Source organism: Microcaecilia unicolor, chromosome 5 (assembly GCF_901765095.1).
Source record: "Microcaecilia unicolor chromosome 5, aMicUni1.1, whole genome shotgun sequence".
NCBI classification, from domain to species: Eukaryota; Metazoa; Chordata; class Amphibia; order Gymnophiona; family Siphonopidae; genus Microcaecilia; species Microcaecilia unicolor.
In genome coordinates this window covers 145,241,699-145,267,024 of record NC_044035.1, presented here as the reverse complement: position 1 = coordinate 145,267,024, position 25,326 = coordinate 145,241,699, and the positions used below count along the sequence as shown (strand labels likewise).

Below are 25,326 nucleotides of genomic sequence, written 5' to 3'. Positions count from 1 at the left end.
ATAGATGCGATATGGTGTAGCCGCTCCCTTTGGGTACAGATATGGCACACTGAAATAGAGAATATTCATGCTTCTGATCGTGCCCTGGTCTGGGTATCCCTCTTTGGGTTAGAGAAGGAAAGTAGAAATACTTTCTAGAAACTGAACGAATCTCTACTAGGCGAGGCGAAGGTTTGTAAGGAGATACGGGGGGCCATAAAAGACTATATAGAATTTAATGATAATGGAGAAGTGTCGGATGGGAATCTCTGGGATGCCCTCAAAACCGTACTACGGGGCACCTCATGAGGAGCTATCCGCAAGCGTGAACGCTGTGCCCAAGAGTTAGATACTCGCTCGAAGTTGGCTCACCTGGAGGTGCTACACCAAGGTGGGGAGCACCAGGAAATTCTACCTGAATTATTAGATTACAGATCTGAATTGCAAAGGATTCAGGTAGGAAAGATGGAATTCTCCACACACTTGACGCAACAAAAATTTTTTGAGTTTAGTAACAAATCAGGAAAAATTGCTGGCACGCTTTCTTCGACAGCGCTATACTAAATATACTGTAACAAAAATAAAAGGGGCTGGGGATGCTCTTCTCCACCAAGATAGGGCAATTAGAGAATAATTTGTCCAATTTTATACCACTCTTTAGGGGTGAAGGAGTCTCGAAATCAGAGACACAAAATAACTTGAGGGAGTTGGGACTCCAGAGACTTTCAGACAAACAGAACGAAGAGTTGGAATCCCCCAAATCTTTAGATGAGGTGACAAGAGTGATTAAAGATCTTAAAGGTGGGAAGGCCCCTGGGTGGATGGGTATACTGCTAAATTCTATAAAATATACACACCAGAGTTAGCTCCTCTCTTGAGAAGGGTGGGAAACTATTGCTTTGCGGGACACTCTTTCCCTCCCAGCATGCATGAGGTGGGGGATACCGGTACTTCTAAAGCCAGGACGAGATCCGACTGCTTGTGGATCTTACAGACCGATATCCCTATTAAATGTAGATGTAAAAATATTAGCTAAGATAATGGCAGATTGCCGCCACGGTTAGTCCATGAAGACCAATCAGGCTTTATATTCAAAAGGCAGGTAGTAGATAATATTAGGCGATCTCTGAATATAGTTTGGGGAGCCCAAAAGCAGAAGGTTCCATTGGCTTTGTTGACCACAGATGCCGAGAAGGCCTTCGACAGGGTAGAATTGTCCTACCTGTGGGAGGTCTTGGAGTCAGTGGGGTTTGGGACTAAATTTGTGGGATGGCTTCAATGTCTGTTTGAGTCTCTGGTAGCTAGAATTAAAGTCAACAGGGGATATTCTGACCAGTTCAAGATCCAAAGGGGCACTCGTCAGGGATGCCCTCTCTCTCCCCTTTATTTGCTCTTTCTATCGAACCCCTGGCACACAGGGTTTGTACCCTAGTTGACATTAGAGGAATACAACTTGGGGGGAGAGAACATAAAATAGCATTATTTGCAGATGATCTGTTCTATGTGGGCAACCCTTTGCTGACGCTGCCTATTAGGGAGCTTAATAGGTTTGGGGAGATGTCAGGCTTTAAAGTCAATCATGACAAATCTGAATTGATGGGTGTAACTATTCCAGATAAGGAGTTGGATAGAATGTTAGTCATTTGCTTTCAAAAAAGCAGGAACGTGCTTCCGATACTAAGGAATACAGATCCCCAGAGATCTGTCACAATTATATTCCTTAAATTACATCCCTCTGTTTAGGGAACTCCGCAGGGACATGAGTAGGTGGAAAAATGGGTGGCTATCCTTGTGGAGACGAATATCAGCCATTAAAATGAACCTATTACCCAGGTTGCTATTTCTGTTCCATCTCTGCCCCTAATGGTCCCCAAGGGGGAGATCATGCACTTTCAATAGGAAATTTCCAGATTTGTCTGGGGATGGCGCTTGGCTAGACTCTCCAGGAAGGTGATGTGGGGAGCGGCAGAACAAGTGGGGGAAAGGCATGCCTAACTTGCAGTGGTATTACTGGGTGGCCCAACTAAAATTGATAACAGAATAGAGTAGGGGGAGCAGTCATCGATAACGATTCTGGAACAGTACTTTGTCCCGGGATACTCTCTAGATGCAGTCCTCTGGGCTTCAGTCCCAGCCAAAACTTATAAACAATTGACATCAAGTCCATTCATTTCACACCTGTTGATACTGTGGAGCTCCCTAAAATGTAAGCTGCGCGGGACCAGAATTCTGTCGATCTATGCGCAGATAGCACAGGAGCCTAGCTTCCCAGCCGGCCGACAGGGAGCAGTATTTGCAGGCTGGGCCTGTCGAGGATTGGTTAGATTTCGGGACCTAATGGAATCAGGGGGTCATAAGGACTTTTGGGGAACTACAAGAATCCCATAACTTACCTACAACAGACTTCTTTGCTTATTTACAAATTAAACACTTCATTAATAAGCAGGGATGGCTAGAAACTGATCTAGATGAGACTGAGCATCTGGAAGATCTATGGGTCTCTGTAGGCAAGATGGGGAAGGCTATATCCTTTTTGTATCGTTATATAAGGGGAGAGGGTTTTGTTCAACCATCATATATGAGTGCATGGGAACATGACCTGGAATGCGAGTTAAGCACGGCTGAGTGGAAAGCGATATGCCTGGAGGTGAAAAAAGCATCTATATGTGTTCTGATTAAAGAAAATGCATACAAGGTATTAAGTAGATGGTACTATACACCTGATTGGGTGAAAACAATATACCCGGACGCCAGCGATCAGTGCTGGCGATGTGGAAAGGCTGTTGGCACAATTTTGCATAACTGGTGGACATGTCCACTCCGCAAAACTTTTGTCTGAAGTGGTGCGTAATCTCACAGAAGTCCTGGACTCTGAGTTTCCCTGTGGTCCCAAGTGGTGTCTTTTAGGATGGGGAACAGAAGAGGACTAAAATGGCAGAGGCATATAAAACGTCTTTGGCAGCGGCAAAGACAATTATTGCCTTTCACTGGAAGTCGAGGACTGGGACCAACTGAACAGCAGTGGTTAACAAAAGTCAAACTGGTGGCCGAGTTGGAGATACTGACAGACCATAGATTAGGGCACTTTGACCAGGAAGCGACAGAATGGGTACATTTGGATCGTATATTAGATGCAGTGTGAATGATGTATTTGTTAGGGCAACTATAATGGTGAGGGGTGGGAGTGGGGGAGGGGGGAAACATATTAGGGGGAATGAGGGTGTTGATGTTAAGGATGTTGGGGGTATGGTGGGAGTGGTATTAATTAGTGAGCATCTGTATTAGATACGGAGTGAGATATCTGTTTTAAATTGTATTGGAACATTACTTTAATGGTTAAGAGTTGTTAAACTATTTAAAGCTCTCGATAAAATTTAAAGTTAAAGAAAAATAGTGGAGAAAAAAGACCTCAGTATCTCTCAAACACCTTAGTTTGAACGATAAACTTTCATAAATACCGAGGGCTCCTTTTAATCATTGGTCTGAAAAAAACTCCACTAACGTCAATAGTATTCATATAACAACAAGATAGCCTTTTTCAAGATACAAAATTGACTATGAAAATGCTGTTCACAACACATAGTACTTATCTTGGATGATAAATCATATTTCAGTATTCTTCATATCCATCAAATGAGTTATCCTCAAAACAGGGGTTCCCTGTTTCACCTTAACCACGTTCCACATAGCTTTCAAAAGTTGATCCAAGGAGTAACGTTTTAAATGGGGCGGCAACTGGGACATGGGAACATAGCAGTGATAAACCTAGGTCGGCTGCCACCCGGGGCGGATCGCTGATGCGCACCCCCCCCCCCCCCCCCCCCCCCCGGGGTGCATTTTTAGGTACTGGGAGCATTCGTGCGGCTCTCGGCACTGCTGGCTCCCTGCTCCCTCTGCCCCGGAACAGGAACTAACCTGTTCCGGGGCAGAGGGAGCAAGGAACCAGCAGAGCCGACAGGCATGCGGCTGCTCTCTGCACCCCCCCAGCAGCGTGCATCTGGGGCGGACCACCCCGCCCTTGGTACGCCGCTGGAACATAGAGCAGATAATTCAAATGGCAGGGGCCAAAAGAAACTTCGTTCATATGTTGTTGCAGTATAGACCTCCCCGCTGATTAACCACTCATGAAGGAAGTGAATAAAACAGGCCTGGCTATAAAGTTTTAAATCGGGAAGCCCTAAGCCACCTTGTCTCCAGTTAGCATATAAATAATGCGACTGCAACTTCGGCTTTCTCTCTTCTTCCCCCCACCCCCCCCAAACAAAAATGTCTATACAGAGTATGTAATCTGTTTAAATTTTTCTTTATTAAATGAATGGGGAGTATCCGCAGCACTTAGAACCATTTAGGAAAAATAACCATCTTAATCAAACTAATCTGCCCTAATAGTGTCAAAGGCAAAGATTGGATATTTGGTAACATCTATAAGTTTACCAACATTCATAATATAACAGTTTAGTGGATTTGCTGCAAGGTGTGGTGTACTGGTGCAAACAATTTCCAGTGCACTATCCATTTTCTACTCTCAATGAAATTAGTCGAGAATTAAAACCTAATTTCCCCCATCAAAATCCAAATAAAAACAGTAGCAGTACTTACAGCAAACGTCTTCAAACTTATGTACACATACACTTTCAGGTGTACCTTCAACGCGTTGGCACCTCTCACCGCTTATACCAGTGGACTTCACCACACCACGCCCTGTGGTCTTCTCCTCACAGTTCGCAAGGGGCACCTCTCATCCTATCAGGCTGGATTCTATACCACTTCTATCGTTGTCTTCTCCGAAGCTCCTCTCTCTGGGCTATCATTTAAGTGCCTTTCAAAAGGGAGATGTATATTCCTTCCTCTGCTTGGCCTGCAAGCACTCGGAACTGCTGTCATCAGCATAAGTTTCATTTCTACCTATTGCGGCCTGTATACAGAGTGCATGAGCCTTGATTATCAGTAAATAGCTAATATTATGCATTTCTGGTAAATCACATGACAAGGAGAAACACATAAGGAACTGAAGCTTTGTGGTCCATATATGGCAGACAAACAATTGATATAACCTTGATGGTGAGTGAGACTCCTTCCAAAGAAGGAGATGTTCCTCCACAAATATGTGTTTAGAGAAGAAGAAGCCAGGTGTTTTCATGCAACTTGTTTGCTGTTGCTGGGGATCATATGTATGGGGTAAGGTATTAACCAATGACCACTAAGTGTGCATGTGAACACAAGCAGGAGAGGTTGGTAAGAAAATAGGAAATATCTTTATATGAACAGTAAGTTAGAATAGAAGAAATCTCATGTTTTAGGAGAAATGAAACTTATACCAGTATATAAGTGCAGAAGGAGAAAGCTTTGCTGAGCAGATTTTGCTATTCAGTCTGAGCATCTGGCTTTTCTGGGTGACAAACTCTGCTCCAGAGAGAACAATCATTTTGTATTGGCTTAGAGATATGCCAATACAGATTTTACTTGGTTGAGCTAAATCTGAGTCAGATTTGTCTCTTATACCAGCCAAGGAGTTTATCTCCGAGGGCTGAAGAGTCTTCCCCTCCCAAGGTGCAAGGGATCATGGAAGATCACAGTGAATATCCAAATATCTAAAAGAGGTGGATACCTATCTCAAGGGAAAGTCTGCTTCCCAAGTTGTTTGAACTCCAGGGTCTGTAGGAAAGGCTTCCAACTTAGACCAATTAAGTGAATAGCCAGAGAATTCCCCATATTCTGTAGGACTCTTCGTAAGTGTCAAAAGGGAAGATTTGGGGTCAACAATATGGACTAGTAGGTCATCAGCAAATGCCACGATCTTAAATTGCTGGTCCCCCATCCTCGCACTTTGAATTTCTGGGTTTGCCTGGATCTCCTGAATCAGAAGGAAGGGAGAGATGATATCCCTGACGGGTGCCACAACAAATAACAAAATGCTCTTTAAAAAAAAACACCTCACATTAACCCACAGCTTTGCCATTGACTGATGATAAAGCAAGTATTCTATCCAGAAACTGGATACCATATCTGTCCAAAGCCGGGAATAGAAAATCCCAATGAACTGTGTCAAAGGCCTTTTCCACATCAAAGCTAATCAGCACAGAAGACCTTCGAGAACATCTCACATCTTCCAGAGAAACCAAAATCTTATCAATATTTTCCACAATTTAACACCCATAACAAAATCTATCTGGGAATCGTGAATAATGAAGGGGAGTTCCCGAGATAGTTGGTTTGCCAATATTTTTGCAAATAGTTTATTCTACAAAATTAAGCAAAAAGAGAGACCTGTACGAACTGGGTGACCTCAAATCATGGCCTGGCTTTGGAAGTACTATGATCTGCAATGATGTAAAGAAGCAGATCACAAACGGTAATGCTGGCTGTTTCATCCATGCAAGGGCTGCATCAGGGCAAAAGCAACTAATGACAAATAGAGCAAAATACATATTAGTAAAACATGAATGAACAAGTAAGTGACTCATTGGTAAAAAATAATAACAATAATGATGATATACCATAACATGTAAAATAGACCAGTATGCCAACAATGTCATAAATAACTAAATATGTCACTAAATAAATAAGTCAAATGCACATGTATACCGATTAATACAAGAGGTAAAACAAGGACACCTACCCAAACTGTGTGTAACAACCACTTCCATATCATCATGCTGATCAATCCATAGACTGGTGGGTTGTGTCCATCTACCAGCAGGTGGAGATAGAGAGCAATCCTTTTGCCTCCCTATATGTGGTCATGTGCTGCCGGAAACGCCTCAGTATGTTCTCTATCTCAGCAGGTGGTGGTCACACACAGCAGCAGCTCTGGCTAGGCCTCCAAGCCTAATTTTTAGGTTTTGTTGAGTGCCTGGGGTTGAGGGCTCTTCTTGAGCAAGTGCAAACCTGGTGGTGCCAGGTCCCTCCTTTTCTCCCCCCTCCCGCTGGCTCCGTTAAAAAAAAAAAAAAAATTTTGGGACGTCCTTAAGGGCGTTTATTTCGACATTTATTTAAACGTTTATTGCAGCTACTCACTGGGACACCAGGTCGTTACAGCTCGGAGCGAGAAGCAGGTAATTTTTACCTTTTTGTAGCGGGCAGGGGGTTCCCCGATTGATCTCCACGTGGCCTATGGCGTCGGAGGGCAAGGGCGCGAAGAATCGCTCCCCAGACCGCGTGTGCGCTTCTAGCGGGGATGCGGGGGTTTTAAAGTCTGATTCGCCCTTGGTGGGTGTCAGTTTGGAGGCCGGTCAGTGTCCCGGGTCTTCCTCCGGCGCGGCAGTTTTTCCCGCCATAAACGCCCATCCCCCGCTGCTCGCTTCCGCCATCTTGGCCGGCCACTCTGCTCGGACAGCTTCTTCTTGGGCCGCCCTTGAGCTGGGAGACGTTCATGCCATGGCCGCCCTTGATTTGGGCGACGGCAAAAAAGCGGCTAAAGTTAAGCGCTGTTCTTCCCGCGCGGCTCCTTCGCGGAGTGTCGCGCCGGACGCCATCTTGGATGCACAGCATGTTGCTCCCCCGCTCTAGCGAGCGCCGGTTGAGGGTGCGTCTAGGGCTGTGGCCCAGGCTGCTGAAATTCACAGTCTGGGGGGTTTCTCCCCCGAGTTTATTTTGCTGCTGCATCAGGCCTTCCTTATGCAAAACGCTGCCCCTTCTCCCTTGTCCGATAACGGGGTTGAGGCCCCCGGAAGTAACGCCCTCGGGTGGATTCCCAGGCCTTAGAGGACGCTGTTTCCTCTGATGTGGATGAGGGCAGCGTATCTGAGTTCTCCCAACGGTCCTTTGGGGATTCCTTGGAGGAGACGGATTCCCGCTCGGATGGAGCGGATGACCCCTCTGCAGCGCGGATCTTTCGCTCAGAGGATTTGCCCAACCTGTTACTGCAGGCCATGAGCATTTTGAAGATTTCCTCGCCAGAGGACGTCTCTCCCTCAGCCCCTGTTGGCTCTGCCATTATGCTGGGGACGAAGCGCCCGCCTAGAACCTTCCACGTGCATGATGCCATGCACACCTTAATTTCGGCTCAATGGGATGTCCCGGAAGCGAGCCTCAAAGTGGCTAGGGCTATGTCCCGCCTCTATCCTTTGCCTGAAAGTGAACGTGAGGCCTTTATTTGGCCTACCGTGGATTCTTTAATCACTGCGGTGACTAAGAAAACGGCGTTGCCAGTGGAAGGTGGCACGGCACTAAAGGACGCCCAAGACAGAAGATTGGAAGCGGCTTTAAGGTCGTCCTTCGAGGCGGCTGCCTTAAGTTTGCAGGCCTCAGTTTGCGGCTCCTATGTGGCCAGGGTGTGCCTGACGATGGTGCAGCGGGCTTCCCCCTCGGATCCTTCCTTGAGGGCTGACTGGCCGGCCCTGGAATCGGGCTTGGCTTATTTGGCAGACTTACTGTATGATGTCTTGAGAGCCTCGGCTAAAGGCATGGCTCAGACAGTCTCTGCGCGGCGCTGGCCTTGGCTGAAACATTGGTCTGCGGACCACGCCTCTAAGTCCCGCCTGGCTAAGTTGCCTTTTAAAGGCAATCTGCTCTTTGGGGTCGAGCTGGACAAAATCGTGACCGATCTCGGCACGTCTAAGGGCAAGAGGTTACCAGAGGTCAGGGCTCGGGCCAGTGCTCGCCCTGGTATCTCCAGAGGACGGTTTCAGGAAGCCCGTCGGTACCGCCCGGGCAAGTCGGGCTCCTCTGCCCCCTCTTCCTTCAAAAGGAACTTCTCCCCCAAGCAGCATTCCTTTCGCAGAGACCGCCGTCCCGGAGGTACGCCCTCCGGTCCTCCCCCAGGGTCTCGTACCCAATGACGGGGTCCTGGTCCATGGCCCAGTGCAGATTGGAGGACGCCTGTCCTCGTTTCTGGGCGAGTGGACCAGAGTAACTTCAGACGCTTGGGTGCTGGAAGTCATCAGAGACGGCTACAAGTTAGAGTTCTGCCGACCCTTAAGAGATGGGTTTGTACTCTCTCCCTGCAAGTCTCCGGTCAAAGCTGTGGCAGTGCAGCAGACCTTGGACAACCTGATACGCCTGGGTGCGGTCGTTCCGGTGCCAGAAAATCAGATTGGCAAGGGACGTTACTCCATTTACTTTGTGGTACCAAAGAAAGGAGGTTCTGTCCGGCCTATCCTCGACCTCAAAGGGGTCAATCGGGCCTTGAAAGTGCGGCACTTTCGCATGGAGACTCTCCGCTCTGTTATAGCGGCAGTGAAGGCAGGAGAGTTCTTGGCTTCCTTGGACATCAAGGAAGCGTACCTGCATATTCCCATCTGGCCTCCTCATCAACGCTTTCTGCGTTTTGCAGTCCTGGGCCGACACTTCCAGTTCAGAGCCCTCCCTTTCGGGTTGGCTACTGCTCCGCGGACCTTCTCCAAAGTAATGGTGGTCATCGCAGCCTTCCTGCGAAAGGAAGGAGTACAAGTCCATCCTTATCTGGACGACTGGTTGATCCGTGCCCCCTCTTATGCAGAGTGCGGCAAAGCTGTGGACCGGGTGGTTGCTCTTTTGAGCTCCCTGGGGTGGATCATCAACTGGGAGAAGAGCCAGCTGCGCCCGACTCAGTCCCTGGAGTATCTGGGAGTTCGATTCGACACCCAAGTGGGCAGAGTGTTCCTGCCAGACAATCGGATTGTCAAACTTCAGGCTCAGGTGGACCAGTTCCTAGTAGCCTCTCCTCTTCGGGCTTGGGACTATGTGCAGCTGTTGGGCTCTATGACGGCCACGATGGAAGTAGTGCCCTGGGCCAGGGCTCATATGAGACCACTACAACTCTCTCTGCTGCAGCGCTGGACTCCGATGTCGGAGGATTATGCTGTGCGCCTTCCCTTGGACCCAGCAGTGCGCAAGGCGCTGAGCTGGTGGATGCAGACAGACAAGTTGCCTGCAGGAATGCCTCTGGTGACCCCGGAGTGGATTGTCGTCACGACGGACGCCTCTTTGTCGGGCTGGGGAGCCCACTGCTTGGGAAGGACAGCGCAGGGGCTCTGGTCTCCTGCAGAGGCAAAGTGGTCTATCAACCTCCTGGAACTCAGAGCCATTCGGTTGGCGCTTTTGGAGTTTATGCCGGTACTGGCGTTGAAGCCAGTACGGGTCCTGTCGGACAATGCCACGGCTGTGGCCTATGTCAACCGCCAGGGAGGTACCAAGAGCGCCCCTCTAGCCAAGGAGGCCATGAATCTATGCCAGTGGGCGGAAGCGAACCTGGAACAGCTGTCAGCGGCCCACATTGCCGGAGTCATGAATGTCAAGGCGGACTTTCTCAGTCGCCATACGTTGTAGCCCGGAGAGTGGCAGCTATCTGCTCAGGCGTTCTTGGACATCACGAAGCGCTGGGGCCAGCCGAGCCTAGATCTGATGGCGTCATCGGCCAATTGCCAAGTGCCGCGCTTTTTCAGCAGAGGACGGGACCCTCGATCCCTGGGAGTAGATGCTCTTCTCCAACAGTGGCCGACACAAGAGCTTCTCTATGTGTTCCCGCCCTGGCCCATGTTGGGCAGGGTGCTAGACCGGGTGGCAAAGCATCCGGGCCGGATAATCCTGGTGGGTCCGGACTGGCCCAGACGTCCCTGGTATGCGGACTTGATCAGGCTCTCAGTCGACGCTCCTCTGCGGCTGCCAGTGGAGCAGGGCCTGTTACATCAGGGTCCCGTGGTGATGGAGGATCCCTCCCCCTTTGGTCTTACGGCCTGGCTATTGAGCGGCAGCGTCTGAGAAAGAAGGGCTTCTCAGACAAGGTCATCGCCACTATGCTGAGAGCGAGGAAGCGCTCTACTTCTACTGCTTACGCCAGGGTTTGGCGTACCTTTGCAGCGTGGTGTGAAGCAGGCTCACTTTCTCCCTTCACTGCTCCAAGTTCTTCAGTGTTGGCGTTCCTGCAAGAAGGTCTGGAGAAAGGGCTGTCGCTCAGTTCCCTTAAAATCCAGGTAGCGGCTCTGACTTGCTTCAAGGGCCGCCTGAAGGGTGCTTCCCTGGCTTCGCAGCCAGATGTGGTGCGCTTTCTCAAGGGAGTTAATCACCTGCGCCCTCCTCTGCACTCAGTGGTGCCTGCGTGGAATCTCAACCTGGTGCTAAGAGCCTTGCAGAAGCCGCCTTTTGAACCCTTGTCTAGGGCATCTCTGAAAGACCTGACGTTGAAAGCAGTCTTTTTGGTGGCTATCACTTCAGCCAGAAGAGTTTCCGAGCTCCAGGCACTCTCATGTCGAGAGCCTTTTCTGCAGTTCACTGAGGCAGGAGTGACTATTCGCACAGTGCCTTCCTTCCTGCCCGAGATTGTTTCTCGCTTCCATGTGAATCAGCAGCTCTGTCTCCCTTCCTTTCGTAGGGAGGACTACCCAGAGGAATACTCTGCTCTCAAATATCTGGATGTGAGACGAGTCATCATCAGATACTTGGAAGTGACCAATGATTTCCGGAAATCGGATCATCTGTTTGTCCTGTTTGCAGGTCCTCGTAAGGGTCTGCAGGCTTCTAAGCCTACAGTGGCAAGATGGGTCAAGGAAGCCATTGCAGCGGCTTATGTGGCTGCGGGGAAGGTGCCGCCTATCCAGCTGAAGGCTCACTCCACTAGAGCTCAGGCGGCCTCGATGGCAGAGGCCGGGTCCGACTCCTTGGAAGAGATTTGCAAGGCGGCAACTTGGGCATCGGCCCATACCTTCTCCAGGCATTACCGCTTGGCTGTGGCTGCTCGGGCGGGGCCCGGTTTGGAGCTTCAGTGTTGTGGTCAGGGATTTCAATGTCCCGCCCTGGGTGAGTACTGCTTCGGTACATCCCACCAGTCTATGGATTGATCAGCATGATGATATGGAAGGTAAAATTATGTATCGTACCTGATAATTTTCTTTCCATTAATCATAGCTGATCAATCCATAGCCCCTCCCAGATATCTGTATTGTTTATATTCTGGTTGCATTTCAGGTTCAAGTTTAGTCTTCAGTTCCTGTTCAGGAGGACTTCGTGTTCAAGTTTTTCAATGGATTCTTCAAGAGTTGAGACGAATTTGTGTTACAGTGAGCTGCTGCATTCCTCTCCCCTCCATTTTACGGGGCTGGATTGAGACATAAATTCTGCCGGCGCTCCCTCCCGCTTCGTGCGGCAGTAGGGCAGCTTTGTACCCCTCCCGCTTCGGCGGTGTTAGGGTCAGTCAGCTCCTCCCGCGGTTGCGGTTGCAGGATAAGCCAGATCCCCCCGCATTGGCGGGTGTGGTGTCCCTCTCCCGCTCCGCGGGGATGAGCTGGACGGATTCCCCTCCCCCACTTGTGTGGGGATGAGCTGGGTTAATTCCCCTCCCCCGTTTCGGCGGTGGTGAGCTGGGCAGAGTGTCCCTTTGTGGGTATAATTCTCTAAGTGCTGAGTCCTGCGGATGGAGCTTGGATATCGACATACTGAGGAGTTTCCGGCAGCACATGACCACATATAGGGAGGCAAAAGGATTGCTCTCTATCTCCACCTGCTGGTAGATGGACACAACCCACCAGTCTATGGATTGATCAGCTATGATTAATGGAAAGAAAATTATCAGGTATGATACATAATTTTACCTTTACCACTTTGGTGTGAAACTAAAAGGGAGGAAAGCTTCCACTTAAAAATGGGTCATAGAAAAACTTTCACTAAAATTAAATCATAAAAAGGAGCTCATGCTCATCTACTTTGTTAATAAACAGGGTTTCTTTCAATTTCTTCCAAGAGATGGCAGTCTTGCACATTATTTGAACAGCATGAGTCCACACTGTTGAGGGCAAGTCACACAGACAATGAAAAATAAAACAGAACTTACACTGGGAAATGAATATCACAGCATGCTAGGTGAGAATGAGTAATTTATGTGAATAAAAAGACAGTGTTCAGGTCTCATGAAAACAAAATCCAGTGTGAAAATTTCACCAAAAACAATAAAATAGCTGCAAAAACTAAAACAGTGACATGCTAAAAGCCAAGCTGGTCCACATCAAAATCACTAAAAAATTATTTTAAAAATACAGAAACCAGCAAAATCAGCAATGAAAACTGGGCTCGATGATATCACTGCATTCCAGCGACGTCATCTATGCTTTCCAACATTGGGAAAATGAGCACCAATACAATGTGAGTGAATCCTAAGTTCCAAGGTGGTAGACAATAATTGTAAAAGGGTCAAAAAAAACGAAAAAGAAATAATGACAAAAATGACTAAAAAGTAATAACTAAAAAAATACCATAGAGAATTATATTGCAGCCAATTGCAAAATGGCAAACATTAATAGGACAAGAGACAGGAGATGAAAAAACTAGAAAATAACTAAAAATTATTGACTAAAAATACCATAAACTATTTTGCAACCATGAAAATGGTAATAAGAACTGAGGAGATGTGTAGTGTCCACGTTTTGTTTCTAATAATCATAAATATACAGACATATATGTTAAGTGCTCCTGGAGAGAGGGTATCAAAATCAGTGAACCTTTGTTCCATCTTAAGAAGCAGATCATCCAGGTAACCTCCTCTTCATGATTTCTTTGGTTCTGCCAGCACACAGAACTTGTATTCTTCAAAAATATGACCAGCTGTCAGTGTGTGTTTCACCGGCGGTTCCTCTTTGTACTGTCATTTCATATCACTTTTGTGCTCCATAATTCTGATGTTAAACCTCCTCTTTGCCTTCCAAATAAACCACAGGGGCACTGGCCAGCATATACTACGCCTTCTGTCTTATAGTTGGAGAATTGTCTTCACACAAACTCCTTTCCAGTGGATGCTTTGTGAAGGTCTTAGTGGTCATAATTTACTTATAGTTTCCACATTTATAATGCACAGCAGATGGTATTAACATGTCCTTTAAATTTTTCTCCTTTTTGTTTGCAATCATTAATCCCTTTTTAGAGAAGGATTCTAGGTTCAGAACAATATGCCAGTGTTCTTTTAGAATCTTAACAATACAGTTAGACATATGTGAAATGTTTTTGGATTAAGAACATAAGAACAGCCATACTGGGTCAGGGTCAGACCAATGGTCCATCTAGACCAGTATCCTGTTTCCAACAGTGGTCAATCCAGGTCATAAGTACCTGGCAGAAACCCAATTAGTAGCAATATGTTACTTGATAACGACTTCCCATCCAGCAAGGTTTTGCTCACTGTGCAGTTGCAAATGTCTGACCTAAGTTGTGCAATATTCTAAACCCACCCTCAAGTTGATATCCAAAATCATCATTCTGTTGCCAGTGGTGTTCCTTCCTAGCAGTTTCCTAAAACACAAAAGCACTGGAGGAAGTGACGTCACCGCGACCGATGGCAGCCTAGCTTTCTTGCTCCCGCTCCCCGAAGCATAAAATAGCTATAAAAGGCAGTCACCAGTCACTTTAAACTCATCGGAAGAATTCCCCATCGCCCCTCACCGGCAGTAGCATGAGTAAAGCGTCTTCGGCGCGCCCAAAAGACTCGGAGAAGTCGACAGGCGGCAGAACGATCAAAAGCGCCACGAGGCAATGGCGCGGGCGTCTCAATCAGACTCTGACTCTGCGTTGTCTTTGGCGGAAACGCGGAAACCGCCTGCAAAGAAAGGAATATCAAGCGAACTTCGCCAGCTCCTTTCTGGTATACAAGGCGATATTAAAAAATCGAAAGACGAGATCCTGGACCGGATGGAGACACTGAGCTCTGACCTCCGGGAGCTGGGGAACAGTGTCGAAGATGCGGAAACAAAGCTGGAAGAGCACGCTGAGTCCCTGCTCTCGCATGAGGCCCAACTTCAAGCATTGGATCAAAAGAATTCAGATCTTGTATACAAGCTTGACGACCTCGAAAACAGGGGCAGAAGGAATAACCTTAGATTCCGCAGAGTCCCGGAGGGCGGCGAGACTGAAGATGTTCCACACATTGTACAAATGCTATGCGCTACTTTACTGGGGGCCGAGGCTGCAGCGGTGAAGGTAGAAATAGACAGAGCACATAGATCGCTTGGCCCGCGGCAGGAGAACAGAGTACGGGACATTATTACCCGGTTTCAGAGTTATGAAGTGAAGGAACAACTTCTTAATAGCGCCAGGAAAAAGCCAGACTTGGAATACGGAGGAGCTAAAATAACTGTGTATCAGGATCTCTCGCAGTTCACTTTACAGCAGAGACGCCTCATGAAACCGGTTTTGGATATCCTAACTAAGGAGCAGATTGCGTACAGATGGGGGTTTCCTTTCTCTCTGAACTACACCATACAGGGAGCCAAAAGTAGAGTCACATCACTGGTGGAAGCCTGGGCATCCCTGCATATGGCAGACCTGGTGAAAACGAGCAAACCCCCAGGTGGTCTAGCTTCTGCTACGAAGGCCAAGCTTCAAAAATGGCAGCGTGTCCCTACAAATACTAAAAGGAGTAACCCAAAACGAAAAGTGGCTGTGGAAGACACCTGAATAGATGCGGCAGCCTGGCCAGTATACTTTACTAGAGGTCACTTTTCGTAAGGCAGTCGGAGGGACACTGGATAACTCTGAGCCAATGGTAAAGATGCGGGAGTAACATCTGTTATGTTTTAAGATTTAATGTTACCTTTTGCATAAGGGATATGAAGTCTCTTAATTAATAGATGATAAGGGGGGTTAACAAGGGCGGGGGGAATGTTGTCTATGATGTACTAAAGTTACAAGCGACACAGGGAGGGGGTAGTTTAAAGGGACGGTTGGTGTGCTGGGGCCTAGTGTGTGGATGAATGACAATGGCACGGACAAAAAAGGGTGGTAGACCCTGGTGTAATTTGGGGTAATTCGGGGGGAGATGTGGCGGCTGGGTTGTGTGGGTGTCTGAGTGTCATTTTCTCTTTTCCCACTATGGGGATTGTGCCTATAGTTGGTGTCAGACAAGAGGGGGGGGGGGGAGATCAGGGAGGGTCGGGGGCACCACTTGTATCAGGGAGTACATGAATATGAAGTGGGTGGACTCTAGCCATTGGGGGGTTAAGTTTACCTAATATCCTAGTAATGAATACAGACACAAAGATAATATCATATAACGTGAAGGGGCTGAACATGCCTCAGAAACTGTTTAAAGAGTTACAGCAGCTCAAACCGCATATTGTCCTGCTGCAGGAGACCCATCTCCGGAGGGTGCATGAGACTATCCCGGTGCTTTCTTTGCCTCCTCTGTTGATGGATCCAAAAAACGCGGGGTGGCGGTGCTGTTGCACAAATCCATATCGGCTCAAATAAAAAATATTAAGCGTGACCCAGGAGGGCGTTTTTTGTTTTTGCAAATTGTCATAGATCAAGTGGACCTTACCCTAGCATCCCTTTATACACCCAATGAACACCAAGGGTCCTTTTACGCCAAAGTGAAGAGCATATTAGCTACATTTACTCAGGGCTCCTTGGTCTTGGGGGGAGATTTTAATGAAGTCATGGACCCAGTGTTAGATAGATCCAGGAGACCCCAGCAATCGATAAACAAGGACTCTCTGGCCCTGGGTTCACTGGTCTATTCATTGGGGACTTTAGACGTCTGGAGACTGAGCCACACAACTATGAAGGACTATACATTCTTTTCACCAGTACATAAGACGTACGCTCATATTGACTACATTTTTCTCGACGTCACATTAGCTGAGAGGGGTCCGAAAATGGGAATCGGCAGCACGACCATCTCTGATCATGCCCCAGTTTGGGTTACCTTGCCAACAGTCAGAGCAGAAGTCAAAGACAAAAGATGGACGCTTAACACAGAGTTACTGCTGGAGGGGGAGGTGGCGGAGGGATGCAGGAAGGTCCTGAAGGAATACTTGGAGTTTAATAGGGAGTCGGGCCCACCTCTCAGTGTCGTGTGGGATGCTATGAAGGCAGTATCAAGAGGTTACTTTATACAGATAGCTAGTAAACGTGTGAAGATTCGTAGGGCTCAACTGGCCCAGTGTCTGGAAAAGATCCGGCTCCTGGAGAGGCAGCATAATGTGGGTGGTTCCCCAGCAGTTTTGGAGGAGCTGCGGGGGCAGCGGCTCCAACTGGACTCTTATTTACTGTGAACAATTAAGTTGGATACAAAATAGAAATAAGGTTAGATCCTATGAATACACCAACAAAGCAGGACGTCTCTTGGCTATAAAGTTACGTAGGCGAAAGGTTGACCGAGCGGTCACTCACATTAGGAATGAGAGGGGTGAATTACTAAATACATCTGACGCCATATGGCGGCGTTTTAGTGAATTTTACCAGGAACTATACGCTCGTGAGATCAGCCCCCCTGAGGAATCTATTCTAGACTATCTAGCTGAGAGTGACCTAGCCTCGTTGACAAATCAGCAGAGGATCACCCTTGATGCACCGGTCACTCCAGCTGAGATACAGAAAGCTATCCAGCACTTGCCTGCAGGTAAATCACCGGGGCTGGATGGCCTCCCCAATGAATTCTATAAGAAATTTGCCCCTGAGCTGGCCCCGCTACTAACTGACCTGTTTAATTGGGAAGGGGGAGTCCATGCCTACTTCCATGATGGAAGCATGGATCGCAGTATTGCCCAAACCGAATAACGACCATACGGACTGTGGGTCCTATCGCCCAATATCCGTTTTAATTGCTGATGTCAAAATACTAGCTAAAGTATTGGCCAATCGTCTGGCACCCTTGCTCCCAGCCATTATCCACCCTGACCAGGTGGGGTTTGTCCCATACAGAAAAGCAACAGATAACACCAGGCGAGCGGTCGACTTAATGTATCTGGCTGGGAGAATGAAGAAGCCTCTTTGTCTCCTTAGCTTAGACGCCGAAAAAGCCTTCGATAGGGTGCACTGGCCATTCATGTACAAAGTGATGGAGGCCTTTGGGATAGGACCACAGTTCCGTGGATGGATCCAAGCATTCTATAGCTCTCCTAAAGCGTGTATACGCGTAAATGAGGGCAATTCTGCAATGATTCCTTTACACAGAGACACTAGACAGGGTTGTCCCTTGTCCCCCCTGCTGTTTGCAATGGTCATGGAGCCATTCGCAACTAGGCTCAGAACTAACCCAGATATTTGTGGACTTTCTATTGGAGGGAGAGAACACAAATTATCCCTCTTCGCCGATGACGTGTTGTTGTTCGTCACACGTCCCATGACCACTTTTCCTGGGCTACTATGGGAGATTGAGGAATACTCGAATGTGTCAGGTTGTAAAGTAAATATGTCAAAGTCTGAAGTTATGAATGTGAATCTCCCGGGGGAGCTCGAGGACTCGCTGAAATCATCCTTTGCCTTCCTGTGGGCTAACAGGAGCATTCGCTACCTGGGGGTCAACCTGACAGCACACCTTTTGGATCTCTTTATGGCAAACTATAAGGGCTTGGCGGGGACACTTATCGAGGACTTGGGTAAATGGGGTGACCTTGATCTTTCTTGGTTTGGCCGAATAGCTGCGGTAAAGATGAATGTGTTGCCGCGCTTGCTCTACCTCTTTCAAGCCCTCCCAATCACAATGCCCCGTAAATTTTTAGCAAATTTGCAGGATAGTATTATGCGCTTTATCTGGGCCGGAAAACGTCCGTGATTGGCACGCTTGGTTCAGTATCAGGACAGGAAGAGAGGAGGGCTGGGGGTACCCAATCTGGCATGGTACTATAGAGCGGTCCAAGCGCGTGCGGCAGTAGAATGGTTCCAGGACTACCCGGACCGGCAATGGGTGCATTTGGAACAATACACTTTAGGTGCGAGGCCACTAGGATCCCGAGTTCACTTAGGTCACTGGAGGTGGGACTGTGTCCTTCTATATACGTCACTCTTTCAAACTGGGATAGTATTTTTCCACAAAAAAGTACCACACTTTCTCGTCTGTCTCCCATAGCTCACAAACCACTATTTTACCCTGGTACATTAAAAGGAGCATTCACAAGATGGTATGCGGGAGGTTTACGACTGTGGGGTCAACTGTTTGAGGGTGAGACCCTATTGTCGTACTCGGAGGCCCTTGAGAGATTCCCGATCCTAGGGTCTGATCGGTATGCATATCTTCAGCTGTCTTCTTTTCTCAAGACACGGGCAGTCCGGGAGGTAGTGCCTAGGGAAAAATCAATACTAGAAACCATATTATATGTGAGGGTCCACCAAAGACCAATGGGCTGATATCGCGCCTCTATCACATTGTTAACAGACAGTCCCCGGCTTACACACTTCATAGGAAGAGTTGGCAGAGAGAGTTGGGCCTGGAACTGGAGGAGACAACTTGGGAGAAAATGGAGCGGGCTGTGGCGGGAGTGTCGTCTCATGTACCCTTTAAGGAGAATGCGGTGAAGGTGTTGTACTGATGGTACTTGACGCCTGAGCGTCTTCAGCGCATCTACCCCACAACGACGGGGCTGTGTTGGAGGGGCTGTGGGGTAAAGGGAACAGCAGGACGCATATGGTGGACATGTAGAAAGGTCAGTGCTTATTGGAGGGCGATACGTAGCAGGCTGCAGTTGTGGACGGGTACCCCGATACCATGGAGCCCAACCTTTTTCTTATTTCCTGTGGGAGTTGCGGGTCGTCCTCATGCCCAGCAATTATTTTTGAAGCAGGCGATAAGCACCGCCAGAGTTGTAATTGCCGCTCATTGGAAGCAGCCCTCAGTTCCACCAATAACTCGGTGGATTCAAAAATTGAAGCATATCTGCGAGATGGAAAGACTATTAGCGGAAAGATGTAACCAATTGGGTAGATGGCACCTGACTTGGGATTCTTTTATCCTTCATGTATAACTTGACTGATGCTTTAGGTTTAGGTGGTGCTAAAATGGGGGGGAGAGGGATAGATAGGGGGGGAGGGGGGTTTTGAATGTTAGGGTGGGATGGAGTTGGGGAATAACATAAAATTTATAAAGGCTGAAGTATTGAACTGGATAATCTGAATGGTCTAATAGGCGCTCTAGCGCAGGAAGATATGTTCATTTTGTTTGAATTGAGAGCATCACCACGTTTTGTATTAGTTGTTCGCTACATCACTAAAGATTTGTATTATGTTCAAGTGGATTGTACTACGATATGCATGATGTGTTATGTATCAGATTTTGTGTATTATTTTTCAATAAAGACTTCATAAAAACTTTTGAAAAACCACAAAAGCACTAAAAGTAGGGCCAGTTGCAGTGTACAAAAGCCATGTATCAATCTGATAAAATATTGCAGAATATTAGTAACTTTGGCAATTCCACAAGTAACAGAATTATATTGGAGGAAGAAATAAATGGTTTAAGCAAAGACCCCCCATAAGACCTCACTTGCTACCTCATGGTGCCTTTACCTAGCCATAAATCCAAATAACAAAACCACTATCTTAATTGGTATGAAAATACTTTTAATAGGGTACCATGTTGAAGACTTTGGGTAAAATCCAGCTCGTTTATTCATATTTCCCAGTATCATGTTTATGGCTAACCACCTCAAACACCCTCAAATTATAGTTGGTTTGCCAGGCTTTGAAGCTCCTCTGAACCCTTGCTCATCGTTCCCCAAAACCTTTTTTAAATTGATATTTATGTACCGTGCAAAATTCTGTCATGTATTTCAGCAATGCTATTGAGTCCATCAAATATCAAGCTGCAGGGTAAATGTGACTTGAAAAGTTTTAAGATTTGAATTTCTAACTGTGTTTTACTTTTGTTTTCCCAGATACTCTTTGCCTGTGCTGAAGCTTTGTATGCCCATGGCTACAGTAATGAGTCATGCTGTTTGACCGTCGAGCTAGCCAAAGACCTGCTTGCCAACCCGCCAGATCTGAAGGTGGAACAGCCTCCAACCAAGGTATAACAGTCCATTTTTTGCCCCAGGGACTTACATCTTTCATTGCTTCAGTCTGTTTTTTTTTCTCTTCAGCTTTGCTGTTAACACTGAAGAGAATGCTGCTGGTGCCACTGGTGCCTTCTTTCATGCTCGCTGTAAGGAATGTAAAACAGTTTGCTTCACTAAACGTTAATAATTAAATTTCACACCCCCTTAATTGCCCCTGTGCCCTTTGTTGGGTCCTTGACTTGAGAGCTCCACTTATCTTGATTCAACCTGATTACAACCTCCTAATTCTCACTTTGGACTCCCTTGCAAAGGCTTGGCAATCTAAAACTGCTACTCTCCATCATTCACTTGCACCTCCCACCCCTTCTTCCCCTATCACCCTTCCCCCTTACCCCACCCTCCTCTTCCTCTCCCCCTCTACCCTCAATTCCCCCCTCCCCCATACACTAAGTGAGCTTTCCTCCAGGTGGTCTATCTTCAATCTCCCCACTTCTCTTTCCCTCTCACACATCATTGCCTCGTTCAGTCTCTCTTCCCAGTCAGCCAATCCCTTACCTGCTGCCTTGTCTAAGCACCTGGCTCCACATCTAATCTCACACCTTCTTCCTCTCCTTACTTCTAGTTTTTCTGATGGTCTTGTTTCCCTTCCTTGGCAGCGTGCTCTTCTCTGTCCTCTACTTAAGAAAGCAAACCTTTGATCCCTATCTCCCATCTAGTTTCCGCCCAATCTCCAAGCTTCCTTTTTTTCTCCGAGATCCTCAAAAAAACTATATACACTCAATTATCCTAGCATGTCGAGCAGAGCAATGTTCTTCATCCATTTCAATCTGGGTTTCACAGCACTGAAACCCTCCTCTTTCTACATGATTGCATCTGCAGTGCAGTGGCGTAGCCAGAAGGCAATTTTTGGGTGGGCCAACAGGTTGGATGGGTGGGCACTAGAGTTGCCAACTTTTTTGAAAAAGAAAAAAACAGCAAACCTGATGCACCCATGCTCTGTCCCTACCCCACTCCCCATAACTTCAATGAGGGTTGCAGTGCAGGCTTCAGTGGCTGCAGGCCAATTTAGAGCTAAGGGAAGTACAATAGACTGCACTATTCAGCCCCACTGAGCCATGGTCCTCCAACACATATATGGTATTGAAGCCAAACACATTCTGCATCCAGAGAACCTCCTGGCCCTCCACCAACAATGGATACAGAGCACAGCAAGGACAATTCTCCATAAAACTCATCATATAAAGAAATTTTGTTTTCTAGTGTAATCTCAATTACAGACATATTATAAATTAACTTTAAAAAAATCTATAAAACAAAAGTCACTCAGAATCTTGAGCAAATCTACCATGCCAACACTAACTTCCAAAAACAAAGATACTACCTATGAAAAAGAAGTGCCTTAAATATTATAGTAGGGCCCTAAAATACAAATACATTTATCAGGAAAGCTGAACAAGCCAAATTACTACAGAATGCTACATGGAAACTTCATGCTAACAGAATACCTCAGTCACACACACAAGACACAAATGCCAAATACAGAATAAGTGAACACAAACTCTAGAAATATAAATTAAATGGAAACCCCAAGAAACTAGACCTTGCATGTAGTACAACACCAGAGAAACAAGAAAGAAAGGCATTTGCTCCTGTGCAAAATATAAAGATGGCACATGCCAGGGATGGTGTTAGGGGAAGCAACTAGGGCAATTGTGCTTGGTTCTTTGGCCAGAGAAAGCCTGCATGCTAGAAGCTGAAGGCGCAGCCTGGTAATGGACTTTGGGGTCCTTTCCTAGATTTCTTTCCTGGACCCCAGCCATGTTTACCATCAACTTTGGCAAGATGTACATTCCAAATCCAACATATTATTTTTTTATTTTTATTTTTGTTACATTTGTACCCCGCCCTTTTCCCACTCATGGCAGGCTCTATGCGGCGGGCAATGGAGGGTTAAGTGACTTGCCCAGAGTCACAAGGAGCTGCCTGTGCTGGGAATCAAACTCAGTTCCTCAGTTCCCCAGGACCAAAGTCTACCACCCTAACCACTAGGCCACTCCTCCACTATTATATTCACAACATTAAAAATAAAATATTTTTTATACCTTTTTGTTGTCTGGTCATTTTTTCTCAAATCATATTGGTCCCAGTCTCTGGTTTCTGCTTCCCTCTGTCTTCTCTTAACTCACTTGCCAGGGTCTCCTATTTGACATTTCTTCTTTCTTCATGTCCATCATCCATCTCCCATCTCTGTTTTCCTATATTTCCTTGTCATTATCTCCCCTGTGTTCATATCCCCTCATCCATCATCATTCCTCTGTGCACATATGCACCCCATGCCCAGCATATCCCTTCTGCGTTCCTATTCTCTCCCTTGTCTGGTATCTCTCTCCCCCCCCCCCCCCCCCCGTGTCCATATACCCCCCTCTCCAGTGTCCAGCATTTTATCTCTATTCCATATCCCCTCTCCCCCCCCCCCCCCCCCTTGGTCAGGCATTACCCCTCTGTGCCCATGTGCTATCCCCATACAGCATCTCACATTTGTGTCCCTGTCCCCATGCTCCCACCTAATGCCCATCATCTCCCTTCTGTATCTGTATACTTCCCTATGTCCCCTTTCTCCCTCCTCCACACCAATGTGTCCCTCTCCTCTCTGATCCCACCCCCCAACCAGCTTCTCTTCCTCTCTTTCCTTCCCCTTATGCATCTGGCACTTTCTCCCTGCATCTCGCTCCCTTCCCTCTGCATATCATCATCTGCATATCCAGCACCTCTCCTTCAGCCCCCCCCCCCCCCCCACGTCCAGCATCTCTCTCCCTTTCATCCAGCCCCCCTACATGTTCAGCACCTCTTTCCCTTTCATCCAGCCCCCATACATGTCTAGCACCTCTCCCCTTCACTTCAACCCTTCCTGCATATCCAGCACCTCTCCCCTTCCTTCCACCCCCCTATATATCCAAAACCTCTCCCTTCCCTCCAACCTCCCCTCTGCAAATCCAAACCCTCTCCCCTTCCCTCCAACCTCCCCTCTGCAATCCAAATCCTCTCCCCTTCCTTCCAACCTCCCCTCTGCAAATCCCAAAACCTCTTTCCTTCCTTCCAACCGCCCCTCTGCAAATCCAAAACCTCTTCCCTTCCCTCCAACCTCCCCTCTGCAAATCCCAAAACCTCTCCCCTTCCTTCTAACCTCCCCTCTGCAAATCCCAAAACTTCTCTCCCTTCCCTCCAACCTCCCCTCTGCAAATTCCAAACCCTCTCTCCTTCCTTCCAACCTCCCCTCTGCAAATCCAAAACCTCTTCCCTTCCCTCCAACCTCCCCTCTGCAAATTCCAAAACCTATCCCCTTCCTTCCAACCTCCCCTCTGCAAATCCCAAAACCTCTCTCCTTCCTTCCAACCTCCCCTCTGCAAATCCAAAACCTCTTCCCTTCCCTCCAACCTCCCCTCTGCAAATCCCAAAACCTCTCTCCCTTCCCTCCAACCTCCCCTCTGCAAATCCCAAAACCTCTCTCCCTTCCCTCCAACCCTTTGCCCCTGGCAAGTCCAGCACCCTTCTGTTTCCTCCCCTCCCTGCCTCCCCTTACTTGGCCAGCACGCAGCACCCCACTGACTTCCTCACCCTCTCCCACCCCTGCCGCAGCGCTTCATTTAATGTTGTCGGCGCTGCTGTTACAGTTTCCCACCCCTGCGGCAGCGCTTTACACTTTACCTAACAGCCAATGCTACAGATGCAGTGCTGACGTCCGAGTCCGACGTCCTGCTCCGGGGCCTTCCGTGTCCCGCCTCCGTAACAGGAAGTTACATCAGCGTGGAAGGCCCCGGAGCAGGACGTCGGACTCGGACGTCAGCGCTGCATCTGTAGCATTGGCTGTTAGGTAAAGTGTAAAGCGCCGCCGCGGGGGTGGGAAACTGTAACAGCAGCGCCGACAACATTAAATGAAGCGCTGCGGCAGGGGTGGGAGACGGTCACGGTAAGAATCTGCTTCTGGGCGGGCGGGCCTGAGGCTAAACTGGGTGGGCCTGGGCCCATCCAGGCCCACCCGTAGCTACGCCCCTGCTGCAGTGCCTTTAATTGCTGTCTCCTGGTTGTTGTTGTCTCACTTGACCATTCTCTTACTTCATCATCTCCAATCTGTTGGTATTGCTGGTGCTGTTCTTTCCAGCTACCTCACCTAACTTTCAAAAGCACCTCAACGTCTTCCCTTCCAATTCACTCTGGTGTCCCTCAGGGTTCTATCCTTGCCTCTACCCTTGCCATTATTTTCCTAGCCCCTCTTCTCACGGTTATTCATGTACTCCATCTTGTTACACAGACTGCATTCAGATTTGGTGTCTTATTTCTGATCCCTCAGCCATCTCCTGTCTTTATAACTGCCTCTCCCATGTTGCCCACTGGCTTAAGTGCAATCTTCTCTTTCTTAATTCTACTAAATGTGAATCCATTCTCTCTTCCCCTCCTGCCAGCAGCCCTCCTCCAATCCATTGACACACACATACCAGTCTGTCAAAATTCAGGGTGTCATTTTTGATTCACAGCTCACATTCAGATTACAAATAGATTGTTATTCATTCCTCATTCTTTATCCTTCATTGTCTATGTGCTATCCTCCCGCTTATCTCCTCTTTACACTTGCATCTCCTTACTCTTGCTCTTGTCATGTCCCACCTAGATTACTGTAATT

At 47.6% G+C, this 25,326-nt stretch overlaps 1 protein-coding gene across 2 annotated transcripts in view; it reads left to right on the top strand.

Annotated features, from left to right (window-relative positions):
- Positions 1-25,326, top strand: part of ZSWIM8 (zinc finger SWIM-type containing 8) — a 279,619-nt gene that overhangs the window by 119,907 nt on the left and 134,386 nt on the right. For both annotated transcript variants that reach the window (XM_030203397.1, XM_030203396.1), the window contains exon 11: positions 20,529-20,660. In XM_030203397.1, the coding sequence (XP_030059257.1) occupies positions 20,529-20,660 (132 nt within the window). The remainder of the gene's footprint in view (positions 1-20,528; positions 20,661-25,326) is intronic.